Genomic DNA, 14,988 nt, shown 5'->3' with positions numbered 1-14,988 from the left:
CAGCTGAAGACTAATCGACTAATAATGTTGGATTCATTCCTTAGACTAGCATGCCAGTAGGGTTGTAACTGATACAATCATGGCTTCAATTACTCTCTTGAATATCTTTTGTTCTTCAGACAATTATTTATTTGGTTTCTGAAAAAGGCCCATTGAACATATGCGATGTCTTCAAAGTGCTTGTTTTGTTGGGCCGATATGCCCCAAAATTAAAAGATATTCAATATATGTGATACAATACTGAGAGACTCTACAGAAATACTCACATTTGACCAGCTGAAACCAGCAAATGTTTGGAGGTTTTTGCTTGATAAATGACTTAAGATGGGCGTCAAAATTGTTGTTGGTTCAGTTTCTGTTGACTGACCGATTTAATAATTTCAGCAATACAACAGGTATAATGCACTAGATACACATACATTCTTCTGTACAAACAGTCATGGGCGCAAAGAAAGATAACGGCAGGAAAGTACATTTAAATGTGCCTGATGCGTCATTTCTCACCAAGGACAGTGCAGCATGTCTTGTAAAGTATTTAAACATATCTTCGTTTATTTAAGCCCTTGCATCAGGGCCAAATAAGTGAGAAACTAGTGACCATAGTGACGCCAAGGGAAGTGAGTAAATTGATTATGGAACACTTTACTGGCACATTTGTCAGTTTGACTGGACGTCACTTTCTTGGTAACCAACCACACCCGTCATCGGACATGAGGTAACTGTTGTGTCTCAACACCTTTAGTGTGATCAGCCAGGGCCTCCTCTGTCTCACAGGTCAGGGAGGAATATGTCTGCACTTGTTTCTCTCTGCGCTACACACATCTATTACTCACTCCCAGACATGTGACTGGCAAACCCCAATCCCTCAACGTGGGTGACAGTGTGTCACGCACATGCAGCCTAACACACCCATCTCAGCCTCTGCTCACATGCTTATAGTCACATCAGCTGTTTCCTAAATACTCTCTGGCAGGCACTTTTTTTTTAACAATCAGCTTGGGATGACCTTGATGCAACAAAAAAAAAAAGCATTTTTGCTTTTTCCACCAACCATTCCTTTCTAAAAGCAGCTCGGCTTTGTTGTAACAAAGCCGAGTGTTGCTCCTGACAAGAAACTCCTTTGGATCTGCGAAGTCACTTCCCCTCTCCCCTCAAAACAGAGCAAAAACAGACGCCTGTGCCTTTAATGAGTGCGGATATCAATTCACCACGAGCTGAGAGCTGTACCCTGAAGGGAGGGAAAGAAAGCAGTGTGACGGAGCGAGATGCATGCTGGGGATAGTAGAGTGGGATCACTGTGTGTGTGTGTGTGTGTGTGTGTTGTCATCTCTGGGCTTCTCAGTTTGGAGCAATGACCCCGCCTCCATTCAGAGCGTCAGCCTGGGCAGGATTATCACATTACTGACAGGATTCCCTTTCCATACAAGGTAACGAGTTTCATCCATGAAATGGAGACTGATCTGATAAACACGAAGCTGCTCTTTGAAATCAGCTTATTATCCATTTTCAGACATGACGAATGAATTGATTTAAATCTCTTTGAAGATGACCTCTGATACGATCAGGTGCTTTTGACTGAGAGGAAAATATCTTGACGTCTACCTGCAGCCAGCTGCCAACATAGTATGTTAGGAACTCAAGGCGCGCTTGGCAGAGACATGTACGCAAATCATACAAATGTGAGAGATGCGGGAGGCCAAGAAGCCTCAGGTGTGACCTTACCTGTGCTTCTCCAGCTCGTTGTGCGACGATCTGAAAGGACAAAAGACAATGGAGGGGCGTCAGGGCAGCGGGGGCTTAAATACTACACACACTTCAGATCACATCAGTAAATGTTTTGATCTAAATGCAAGACAGATGAAAGCCGGAAGTTTGGAAGAGAATGCAGAGTAACAGCAGATCTGAGAAACATTTAGAGGAAAAGTGTGTCAAGACATCAGAGAAGGGTGTTATCGCTTCTTCTCTGCTTTTGCCTTCCTGCCTCCAGGTGGCTTTAGGGTTTCTGAATGCTTGAGTTGCTTTAAAATTGTACTACCGAATATTGTAATACTCCAAAACAGGCCTTAAGCGAGCAATGTAAAGGCTTGATCACGCATTCTGGAAATAGACATCTAGGACAAGTGTGCAAAAATAGTGTCTATTTTTCAAAATATTTTTCCATGTCTGTTTGACATCTGTCAGAGAGTGTGCAGCAGAGGGCAAAAATCACCCTGAGAGAGAGAGAGAGAGAGAGAGAGAAAGAGAGAGAGACCCCTCCCTGCCTGCTCTCACACGCATACAAACAGCATGCACACACACTGCTGTAGTTGCTGCACGCTGGTTGAAAAGCAGTATGGACATGGGATAAAAACACACTCAGACGTCTGGAGGCCTAGACTCTGTAGAATTCCTCAGCGTGTGGGCTATTCCGAGGAGAGCCTCTGAACAGCGAGGGCACTGCAGCCCATCTGAAACAGGCCCTCTGTTCATGAGGCCGTCATGGATACCACGGCAATAAAAACAAAAACAGCGACAACAAAAGGCCAGACTGACAACAAGCCTTTTCAGATTTTTCGCTGTTTAAGGAGCCCTTGTGCTCGTGAAGCAGTGGTTCCCACAGCAGTGCCGAGGAGGCCGAGGCGTCTACACAGCGACGCTGCTCACTGCACCAAGAAGGGTTACAGTTGACCATACAACTGCGATAATGTGCTGATGCACAAAATCCTCCCATAAGGAGCACAGGATGTTGCCCTTTGGCTAATAACTTGGCCTAAAAGGCAGACAAAGAGCTTTATTCCATCATGGAGGAAGTTGTGCTATTCAAATCTGCACAAATTGGGGAAACGTCCCAGTCTAGCACAGGGCATGACCAGGAAATCATACGGCAACTTGCAAGAAGGGAATGCACACAGACCTGTAATAACAGCAAGTTAACACACACCTTTACATGTTATGTAAAAGAATGGCAATGGCATGCAAAAGACTCTGTCGGATGTCATAAACTTGGCACTGATGATCAAAGGCCTACATATCAGCCTTATATCGCCCTTTTTATGGGATGTAAAACTGCCAAAGTTGCTCATCCTCAGAGCACCTTGTGTATTTTCCCCCACATTCAGGAAGGAATTCAAGGATGCAAAAGAAATCACCTGCGCTATTTATATTTTTTATTTCATATCAGGTATGACAAAGAGGTGAAGCAGGAAAACTCTAAGTGATAAAATTCCAAGTCTTCCTCTTTTTTGTTGTTGTGGTTTTAATTTAACAGTCTGTGAGTAAAAAAGGAAACTCCACCAGGGTTTCTTCTTTCTGTGTGCAGAAATACTCCCAACTGTTTTTTTTAGCATAATTTCAAAACATGTGATCTGTTTTAATTTGCAGATTTGGTCATGATATCAAACGCTACAACACCAGTTCAAGGTTCTACAAAGCAAAGGATTGTGCTTTTCGAACCAACAGCCAGCTTCTGTTGAACTTAAAATACGGTTTAAGTTCAAACACGAAATTTTTTTTTACTTTCTTGTTGATGCTTAAAAAAAAATATTTAAAAACCTGTTGGAGAGTGTAAAGGGAATTGTGGAATTTGCCCAGAATGCAGTCACAACAACAATGAAGAAAGAGCAGGTCTGCTGCACGAAGCCTGGTGGGCTGGTGTTTGTCACAGTGTGTGTGTGTCTGTTTTAGCCACCACACCTACCTGCCACATCCCCATACACAGCCTCACCCACAGATACACAATTGTGTTACTCTGTCAGAAACTGTATAAAAAGGAATGTGGAAGAGACTGCGTTCTCATTTGTAAAAAACAATTACACAAAATATCACTTTCAAATTTACAAAAACGATACGCCTTATACAGGAGTGTAATTACAACAGGGATGTATACGCAGGTTAACTTGCTGTACGTGCACTGATGTAACTCTCAGACTCACTACTGAGGAAATCAGGCTCGCTGTGCTTCCCTAAACTAATATTAGCCAACAGGAAAGTGTTTTTTTTTTTATTTATCAGATCTTCATGTGCTAGTGTTCTTGGGAATGAAATTGGACACACCATGCAAATGTTTCTGGTCTACTATTGCACACCTGGCCAAATAACTCAAACGCAACATTTTGCATGTATAGCCTAGGATGTAAAAGTCCATAAATTAAGGTCATGAATTTAAAGAAAAGGGATTCCTGATGAAGGCTAGTGAAGGTCCACCTGGTGTGTCAACCGTGTCGTTTAGCGACTAGAGCTGAAAGGATTAATCGCTCAGAATCAATTATTGTAAGAAAATGAATTCATTTATCAATTAACTCATATATGATAGCAAGCAGAATATCTTTGGGTTTGTTGGATACAACAAGAGATTTGAAGATGCCACCTGGGATTATATTGGGCATTTGTTTTCACTATTCTCTGACATTTTAGAAGCAACACTGTTAATAATGAATTACTTAATCGAGAAAAACAATTGGCAGATTAACCAATGATGAAAATAATATATAATAACAGCCCTGTTAGCGGCCTTCCTACTGCCTTTTAATGTTAGTGATGAGAATTACACGTTAACTTGCGTGCTGAGGTTTAAATGACCTTTAACCAGCTGCCAAACTGGTCTAAAAAGCAACATAGAACAGAAAGTGAAACTTCAATGTACTCACTTATGTAATGTTATTATTCTGTGTGTATTGTATGGCCTTGCAGCAGGGTCTATATATCTATATATATATACAGTCATATGAACGACTCCATGAACTCTCTCTCTCTCTCTCTCTGTGTGTGTGTGTGTGTGTGTGTGTGTGTGTGTGTGTGTGTGTCCTTACATGGGACCGCTTGGTAAAGGACTTTCAGAGACACACATACAAAACACACTAACCACATGAAAAAAGGCACAGGGTGGAAGCATGACAGCGGTGTGAGACAGGGTGCAGAAACGAAAGGTTACATGCATGTCGGGTGTGTTTTCTCTCAGCACCAGGAGTGTTTTAAGATGTGTGTGAAACAGAGGGGGAGAGAGAGAGAGAGAGAGAGAGAGAGAGAGAGAGAGAGAGAGAGAGAGAGAGAGAGAGAGAGAGAGTGGGAGCAGCAGAGTTGACAGTGTACGCGTGGCAGTGTTTATTGGAGAGACCAAAACAGAGAGCCCAGCCCAGGCAGCATTAGCAGCAGCAGCAGCAGAATAGAGATGGCAGTGTACATGAAAACAACTCCACTATGTGTGTCTGTGTTTCTATAAGCTGGCACTTTACACAAACAAACAAACAAGACTCATATTTACCTATTGTTCTGAGCTTTTCTGGAAATTGTCGAGGCTTTCGTTTTCTTACTGGAAAAGTCGCTGCTGTACGGTAAAACAGACGCATAACCGTGTTCTGCTTCTATTGAGGAAACAAAACGAATGAATGGCATGATTTATTGTAGTGTCAACAAGAATAAAAAAGCTGGCAACGAGTCATTCAGGGAAATGGTAAAACATGAAATAGCTACAGAGGCTAAGTGTTTTCAAGAGGAACAAAACGTGATCGATCATCAATGCAATCGCTTCCAATATATATCAATACAGCGCTGGATAGCCTTCGGCAAGATCTATATTGTAAAACAGTCAATGCTATATGACCGTTGTATGTGTGTCTGTCATTATGATACTGGCTCATATTCTCGATGTCACTCTTGTTTACTCATTTCCGAAGAGCTAATATAAAAACATACTTCATTCTGATACAACACATTATCTGTATTATAAAAAAATCAAACACAGTTCATAGCTAAATACATGACACAACGTTACTTTAAATAATAAAACAGAGCTATTCTTTTCTAGGATTTGGTTATAGGTACCAGTTTGCACCCATCGTCTGTAAAGTGACATCATACCTGCACTGTGGCAGGGTACGTTCAAACTTTACATTATGATAGAAGATTAAGCTAGCTGCCGTCCTAATGCTCCATTCACCAAATAATCTCTAGCATAGAAATCCTGTCAACTTGTCAGTTTAGCTCTTGAAATACCTCTGTCTCTTCTTTCCAAGTACTCTGCAGCCTCCAGCAGAATTAAAAGAGAATTAAGTTCCATCTTGTTGTTGTGTTGTTATAAAAAAAAAATGAAATTATCTATGTACACAAATGTACAAGTCATAAAATATTGGAATGGAAATTAAAAAAAAAAACTGTTTCAGAGCGATGTACGTGCGCTGCCACACTCAGTTCTGAGTCTTGGTGACTCCAAACTACAGTATCAACAGTACCTAACTAGAACTCGGCGATGTAAGTGATCGCACATATGTCCAACGAGAAAAGCCTGTGGGCGGGCTCTCTGGGTATGTCTTAGCCTATGAACAGGCTCCAAACGGCGAAGTGCGACTTGATTGGCTTGAGAGTGCAAAAGCCATCAGCGACATACCCTAGCAACAGTGTGAGTTGCCCGTACCCTCCGCAGCTGATTGGTTTGACACGAAGACAAGCTGCCTCTTATTGGCTGGGATGAATTCTGGGCGTGTGTCATAGTTGAACTTAGACTGTTGTTTTGGTTGCCAAATTTGATTACTTACAAAAGTAGCCTATGCTTTTGGATTTTGACCGTGAAGCATTCAACGGACATTCAGTCAACAAGGCTCTGTTAATACACGTCGGCAATTTCCCCCAAGAGTGTGTGACATGGCAGATTTTCTCACAGCGTGTGTGTGTGTGTTGTGCTCATTTCCTGTCCAAGTCATTATGAAAGTCCTGTATGAGGCTGCAAAAACTGAATTGGTTCATGAGTCCTGAGGATATATATATATATAGCTGCAGTGTTATTTGATTGTTTTTGAGGAAAATGCACTAAAAATGTAAAGTTAAACACACATTTTCCCTGAAACGTCTAAATAGCCACATCACTTATAAAAGCAGTTTGAATAGAGGTAGCAGCATGCATATATTAATGAGAACTCTCTCTTAATACTAACCACAGCCAGAGCTGCTGGGAAAGTCACTGTTCTGCAAGTCACAAATATGGCTCAGGTTTTGTCTATGAAGTTTTAAGTTAATTGAAAGTCCTAAACTTTGTGTTTTGAGTCCTAAACAAGGCATCATTATGCACCCTTCACCAAATGGAACGCCATGTTCAGAAAAACACATCTACTAAATTTGGAAATTCTTATATCACTTACCATTAAACCAATGTTATTCCTGTGACACAGTTAGAGCTGAAACAGTTTTCGTAACTGATTAATTGTTGTCATTAAAGTAAAAATATCAAACATTTTCTTGTTCCTGAATACATACTGTTGGTATGACAAAAACAATTTAATTAAGTCAACAAATTGTGATTTTTTTTTTGATTCTTTTTTCTTTGATTACTCGAGAAAGTAATTGTTAGTTTAATTGATAATGAAATAATAGCAAAAAAATTGTAAGTTGTTGCTCTCAACACAATTGTAATACAGGTCTAATTTTTGAGCCGAATGTTTTGCAGGTTGTCATCCTTTTTTGTTGACCACAGCAGAGTCTTTACATCCGGAAGTGATTATCTGTTGTCTGTTGTTTTTTTTTTTTTTTTTTTTTTTTTTTTTTTTTTGGAAAAAAAAACAAAAACAAAATATTTTTTTTTTAGTTTAACTCACTTGGGATGAATGTAAGACAGTCCAAATGAAGTCGTTGGTGTTACAGTCACGATTCACGATTCAAGTGTAATGTAATCAGATTCATGACTGACTACTTCTGGCTCCAGATCCTGTACTAGTGCTCATTTCAGAGGGTAGATCCCAACAGAATGAAGCCTAATGTTGCTAAGTTTTCATACAGAACTCTCAGCTGTGTCATATTCTTGCAGATGAATTGTAGGAATGAGCAGTAAGTGCAAGTGTCACTTTGCAAGAGCAATGGAGGAGTTATGAATATCTTACTAGGAGTTACTGCAGAATAGAAGTGGGTTGCTCTGCATGGCAGGCACCAGGCAGTGTATATTGCTTGCAGCCAGATGTTTGGGCCTCAGATTGTTGGAGTACATTCTGAAGAAAATCACAAAGGCGTTATGATAACTTTAAGTGTGAATGATGAGGGAAAAGGGCCTTGAGGACCAAAGCCACAAACATTGTTTTTGTTGTAGTTTCTTTGGTAACAAGTGTCACGCAGGATCCTCATCGGGCCTGTGCTGCAGACAGTTTGTCATAGATTGCATGATTTCAGACGACACAAATTGCTGGTTAAGTCTGTTGCTGTCAGCTTTTGTGCATGTGAACAAATGTGCAAATTACAGTAAAAAAAAAAAAGAAATCCTAAAATGTGTAAAGTTGTGTATGATTGCCATGCTATGCGGCCTCACAAACACACATGGAAATATACTGGTGGTGCAAAAAATGTGCTTTAACCATTTGTATACAACATATTGTGAAAAGACTGAATGCTGTACACTTAGTTCCCAGTTTATTTACATCAAGCTAAAATTAATGTGTTATACTCAGAGGTGTTTCTAACATTTTTCTACACTCATTGATATAATTTGGTTTGACAGAATATTTAAAACACATCTTAACACCAACACAATTCATCAGCATTACAAACGGCAGCCTCCAAAATGACCATTAATTTAAGTCAATACCTACATTATAAATGTCATGTCTCATGAGGATAGAAGTTATTGCAGGCCTGTTGTATTATACTCCATTTGCTTTAGCTTGGTGTACCTGAAAAAAGGCAACTAAATGTAAATGTTAGATGATTGTACAATACATTCAGGATGCAGGTGATAGTTTTTAGGATTTAAAATTTACAGACATTGTGATTATATTTGGTTCACCCAGCTGGAGCCATGCAGAAACCACATTCAGCTGCACATGAAACTGTATATAAATCTATGTGCTCTTTTATTTCCTGTGTTTGGCATGCCTTTCGTTTTGCATGACTTAATTTCAGTGTCATCTGAATGGAGTGGTAACACCTGTTTAGTGTGATATGACTTTTGTTTTTATTTTGTAATTCACAAATTCGTTGTTGCCATGATGCGAGCCAGATCAAGTGAACGGTTTCTATGTTGTGTTAGCTATCTTTTGTTAGTCCTTTTTATACCCACTTATGAAGCGAGGATGCTTGCCAGTGGCATAATTAATGATCTCTCCTCCTGTGCAATTTTAATTAATTATACACAGATCAGAATAGGGGAGATAGTTGTTGCTTTTTTCTGTCACTCCCTAAACTTCATAGAATAGAAAGATTTATTTATGAGGTTTGATAGCTTTTCACTGGGGAATACAGTATGCTGTCCTGTCTACATGCATGTTCTTCATGGTGATATGAAAACACAGTAAACAAGAGACCAAATTAGCCTCACTCCTTCCTGAAACAGCGCAGCCGGTGTACAGTCATAGTGAGAGTACAACCCAGTCACACACATACAGTGCAACTAAGCTAATGCATTTTCTCTGGTCAAACCCGATGCATTGGTTGGGCTTCACCTCATGACTATTTCTGGGGTAATTAAAAAGACGTCATGCAACTTGTACCCTTTTTATCATATGCCCACATATGCAGTGACGTCAACTCACTCTGCCACTGAACTTTGTACATCTGCAGCTTATTTCAGATTGCAGGAGTCCACATGTTTATTGAGCCATGTGTGGTGCTTGTCTCTTCAGGTTTTGTTGTGAGAGCATTTGTTTGAGTCAATGCAATTGAGCAAATGCCCGCAAGAAACTTGACCTTGACCCTTTTAATGTAAGCACGCATTCATCATCTTGTGCATGTCATCATTTATGAGGTTTTGGCATTTATTCACCCTGCATAGTTTTAGAAGTCATGTTTCGTCTCTTACTGAACTGGACTTTGTTAGAAAAGATGCGGCTTTGGTTGCTGCTGCATTTGCTGTAATTATTCAGTGACATGATTTGACGATCATCTTAGTTACAGCAATAACTTTAGCCAAGAGTCTTTATTAAAAGAAAGTGTGGTTAATGAATGCTGATTAAGCTGACACGGCGAAAAAACTTTGACCTTTTGTTCATTCAGAACATAAAAGAATGACAAAATAACATCTGGTTTTGTCAGATTCATGTTAACCTACTCGAACATTTTGGATTTCAGCCTGTGCCGCATTTACAACATGTTTTAAAATGCAATGTAGATATGTAGACATATGTAGACAAATGTTTATCTGTGAACCCTGAAAAAAAACATTTCCTTTGCAAATGCAGGAGCATATTCACAGCCATAAAGAAGCCCGCTCATTGCCTAAACTTAATATCAGATGCCTGGTGTCTATTTTCATGCTTGTGCTATCCATGTAGTGTTTGCAGCAAGCATATTGTTTTTTTTTGTTTTTTTTTCATTTATATATTTCCTACAACTGACAAAATTCTTGGAGTAAACTATTGCCATCTCATTAACCTGCCTGGTGCTATGTGTTTAGCACGCTGACCTTGTGATAGTTCACTTAAATATAGTACGGTCAAAATAGTCATCATGCTCGTGTGTTTTATGTCATTGAGCCAAAATGGTAAAAAGGCAATGATTCTAAAGGGCCCATTATTACAGAACAGCATATCAACCATCCTTTTGCATCATATGAAAGGAAATAGCCTTTGTCCCTCCCGCTGCATGTTTCTATTTATAGACTTATCATCTGCATGCTCTCTGATCATAGTGGCTCAGGCCTTGCATTGCTCATGGCCTCTGGCCTGCCAGCCAAATGACTAAACTCTCCACTCTTTCTTTGTTTTTTTCCATCTATCGCTCCATCTTAGCCAAACATCTCAATGCTGTCCATCCTACCGGTAACCAGCTAGACTCAACGACAACGTTTTTGCTCAGAGAGACCAAATCTGTGCAGTAAATTGGAACATTATGACTCTTTTTGTGGAAATGTAGGTCATAATAGTAAAGTGTTTGGTAATGATATTAATATTGAGGGTTTTAATGTTTAGTTTAATTATGTACTGTGGTTTTTAGTTTTAAGCAACCACCCTGTGCTGCATTCCACTATTATATATAACTATTTACTAATTGTGGGCATAGAAAATAAATGTGTTATCTTTAGCTATTTATTTCAGCTTCACTGACTGCAGATGGAATTCTGTCAAGTGTACTGAAACTGCAGTCTTCTTCATTGTGGTCCTTTTAGCCGCTCTCATTTCCCATTTCCCTTGTTTACTTGCCTATTATTGGGCAAAATGTTTGGAGTCAAATATATAATACGCCATGCTAAAGGCCTGTGCTGCAACTCTGCAGAAGCCTTCCAGATGTAATCACTGAGAACTAAGGCTATTAAAAAACAGTCTTAGAATTAAAGATAATGACTTAGTAAATTCTTCAATGTGAAGTTCAGCCATATGCAATAGTCATCCTGAATCAATTTCATGAAATGAAAATGGAAGGTTTCATTCTCCTGCTTTGCTCAATTTCCATTTCAAGGCGCAACTAGAGGAACAAAATATCAACATGTGTTTTCTGCTTCCTGAGCCACAGCATGCAGTCTCAAAGTGATAATCCCCCAATCAAAGTGATGTTCTCAGGAAATAACCCAAATGCTTTCAATATGTGACTGAAGGGTGGTTCCTTTTTCACGCGACGCCTCTGTCAGTCTCATTGCATTTACTGCCATGCTTTAGGTCTCATGAAACCTTCAACAATAAATAGTCTGGAGAATCTAAAGTCGTTTAATTTTAAAAGAAAACAATAAATAGTCTGAAGCCAGGACAGACAAGCCAAGCCAGTCTGTGTCATTTAGTTGTTTATTCTTTGACTTCTCTTTAATCAGGATTGTCTCTTTATGTCAAAATCTCATCGCCACCTCAAGAAAGAAATGATGGGCCTTTAATGTACATATTGTGACATTCACTTAACCCATCTTATTAAACACTGATATTGGCTGGGTCCATGCATCAAGAAAGCTAATGAGAGACGAGGGAAGAGAGACCGCAGAGTTGGGGAGTTGCTTATCTTGTTGACACGAATTGTTTACTGACTACCTTCCTCTCATTTGCAAGCACCCTCCACTCCATCCTTTAGGCCAAAGGTCAGTAACTGTAGTCATCTTTTTCTAACAGCTTGGTTCCACATGTATCCAGGATTAGGCCTGTTAATACCACTACGCCTTATTGTAACTGCAGAAAGTCCACAGACACATTTTGCGTTATACGTGTACAGACCCAGGATAAGATGTTTATATACAAACCAAGCCATACAGGTCTTGTAAGCGTTGAAATAGATGCTAAAGCCCCGAGCTGCTAGATTGAAAGCCTATTACGAGGCTGAGATCAGAAATGTTCATGCCTGTGCTGAACAAAGGTCACGTCGTATTAACGGTGGCACGCTCTGATTGGCCTCGAGCAACATCTCATGTTTGCTAGACTAATAATGTCCCTTGACAAAATGATGCTCCTGCTTCTGAGACTTCACAATTTTCCATTGAGCTTTAGCTTGATGCAATACACCACATGGTTTGCGTAGTAGACAGTGACACAAAGAGAAATTACAGGTCTCATCATCCATCCCTCCCACCAGTGCGTTTTCAGGAACATCCTGTGTGTCATAGATGGTAACGTAGCAGAAAAATACCAAAGAATTAACTGTCGGGAAATGTTCCTAAAGGGCGAGGTGGGGTGTGTACACAACAGGAGTTGAGTACAAACGTAACCCAAACATCCAAATGCACGATCCAATGTTTGTTACTTATCTGCCTTGCAGTGTTAAATTAAAAACATAAAACAATGTTATTGTACAAAGAAATATTCATATCACCTCGAATTGTATGTTTAAAATTGTTTGTGTATCAGAGAACGAATGTGTCTGCACCTACAAGCACAAAGAGAGTACTATACATTTGCAGAACTCTATTGCAACATCTTATTATGATTTTAAGGCATGGTATAGCTGGCACTTGCGTCAAATAACAAAACCTCTGAAAGTCTCCGACTCATCGTCACCCTGGGCAACCTTTGATGTTGCTAGGCTTCAAACAGCGTTATATTTCTTCCTTTTAGTCAGAAAATCTCACTGGATACACACATTTGTGTATCCATTCTAGACGTTTTCCTTTCACAATCGTAGTGCTGCATCTTTATGTTTATGTTTTGCAGCAACATTTAGAAATGTTTAGGGAGGACCTGTCTGGTGGCTTTAGAGGATCTTTTATTCATCCTGTCAGCTTTCACAGTCCAGCTTCAACGTGCTGGCTGTCACGTCTCTTTGAGTCCTATCTAAAACAGCCATGCTTATCTCAGCATGTGTTATGATGAGCGCATGATGCCAATATTCTTATGTCACACTTTTGGTTGTTTTCAAGGACAAAATAATGTCAATAGGCGATAACAGAAGTTACTAAATCTTTTAATCCTATAAGTAAATTTGAGGTAACTAAATCACCAATGCAAATTGGTTGCATGACTATCAGCATGACTATCAATATCAGTATTTGTGAAAGTGTATTCATTATATCATTGGCTATCATGAGCCAATCTTGTTTCTTTTTGCATATAGTTGATTTGGCATCTTTGTTAGCTCTATGTTAGTAATTTACCTGTCACTCAGGCAGTAGTGTGTTCTGTGTCTGTAAATGTGCATAAAGACCATCTAAAAGACTTTTTACCTCCCATTATACACATCCGTGTCTGTCCTGCTTTCTCTGTGTGGTTCTGAGCTGACGTCTGCTTACACAGCAAGAGGCTGAAAGGTGGCAAACTATTCATCTATCCTATGCCGTTTCAGTCTCGTGGTCCAACCTCTTTTTTTGTGGCACTAGTGGAAGCACCTAGACTGTTTTCTGCGTCTGGCACTAGTCACCTGGACTCTCTCCAGATTCCTGGGTTCCTCAGTTCCTCTGCCTTGCTGGCATGGGTGCGGCGGTGGAACGACTGTCGCTTGGTCCTTCCCCTGCTGTGCTCGATGCCACATGACAACACCGTGTTGTTGTGGCATATGTCCTCCATGGGACCAGGAACTTATGTGTTGTTGAAGCATGAGTGCACAAAGTCGCTGCCTTCAGATATGTAGCTGAGAATCATGGTAAATTTGGCAAACAAAATCAGTGAAACTAAATAACATATACTGTCATTTGTATTTTATGCTTTACTCAGTTTTTAAATTTGAATGTTAGCGCTGGTTAACTATTTAGTCCCACCAGGCTGAAACACAGACCCCAACACCACGTACAAAACCATACAGCCACTGAAACTCAAGGAAGGGGGTGGGGGGGGGGGGGCAGAGATGTGTGTATGTGAAGTTGAATGGGCTCAAATAAAACAACCATATCCGTGACCATGGCAACTGGCAAACTTAAGCTAATTCATACACTCAAACAGCGGGTCTTTAACAACAAACATCCTCCCTATAAATATGCAAACCAGGCCTATCTTCTCTTATGGGTGGTCAGTGGAGAAGGGTGGTAGTGACAGACCACCCACCAATGAATGTGATTATTTTCTGGTAATGGATGAATATTAGAAAATGAAAGCGGTCTCTAGATGAATCGAAAGAAGCAGAACTGAATGACCTGTCCTGGTTTTAGACTTTAGTCTGATATCCCAAAGAGAATCCTTTCCACGACCATGGAAACCTTGTCCGGGACAACAAGGAGACAGACTGTTATAGACCTGTCTAGATACTTTGTATATCACATTGCACTTTCTGCTCTTTTTGCACTTCTGGTTGGATTCTAACTGCATTTCGTTGTCTTTGTACTTGTACTCTGCACAATGACATTAAAGTTCAATCTAAATCTAAAAATCTAAAGGATGTCTGGATTTACAAATCCCTGGTGTGCCATTGCCTCTAACCTTTGTGACTTGTTTACTGTGCATTTCCGTGCATTCAGTTGAAGTGATACTCCACCCAAAATCTGTCTTTTGAGTAATTACCCCATGTAGGCTTTAAAGGTGACTTTAAAGATTTGTTGTTTTTTTGCTGGAAAACACAGTCACAGTGACACTTGGATGTTGATTATTCCAATGCTTACTGGATTTACAGCGGAAAAAAACAGTTTGACATTTTACGAAATTCGCTTTACAGCTAATTTGCAGCTAACACAGCTAATTCGCTTTCTTGCCTAGACTTTGATGA

The 14,988-nt window shown here is 39.9% G+C and overlaps 1 protein-coding gene across 1 annotated transcript in view; it reads right to left on the bottom strand.

Moving 5' to 3' along the window:
• mxd4 (MAX dimerization protein 4) overlaps window positions 1-6,195 on the bottom strand; it is a gene marked incomplete at its 3' end in the record, with an annotated part of 21,508 nt that extends 15,313 nt beyond the window's left edge. The window contains exons 1-3 of the mRNA XM_039805096.1: window positions 5,971-6,195; window positions 5,240-5,339; window positions 1,723-1,752 (exon numbers count right to left, since the gene is read on the bottom strand). Coding sequence (XP_039661030.1) covers window positions 1,723-1,752; window positions 5,240-5,339; window positions 5,971-6,034 — 194 coding nt within the window. The remainder of the gene's footprint in view (window positions 1-1,722; window positions 1,753-5,239; window positions 5,340-5,970) is intronic.
• Between the last annotated feature and the right edge of the window lie 8,793 nt (window positions 6,196-14,988).

Source organism: Perca fluviatilis, chromosome 1 (genome assembly GCF_010015445.1).
Source record: "Perca fluviatilis chromosome 1, GENO_Pfluv_1.0, whole genome shotgun sequence".
Taxonomy (NCBI): Eukaryota; Metazoa; Chordata; class Actinopteri; order Perciformes; family Percidae; genus Perca; species Perca fluviatilis.
Note: the sequence above shows the minus strand (reverse complement) of the source record. Positions and strands in the feature narration are given on the sequence as shown.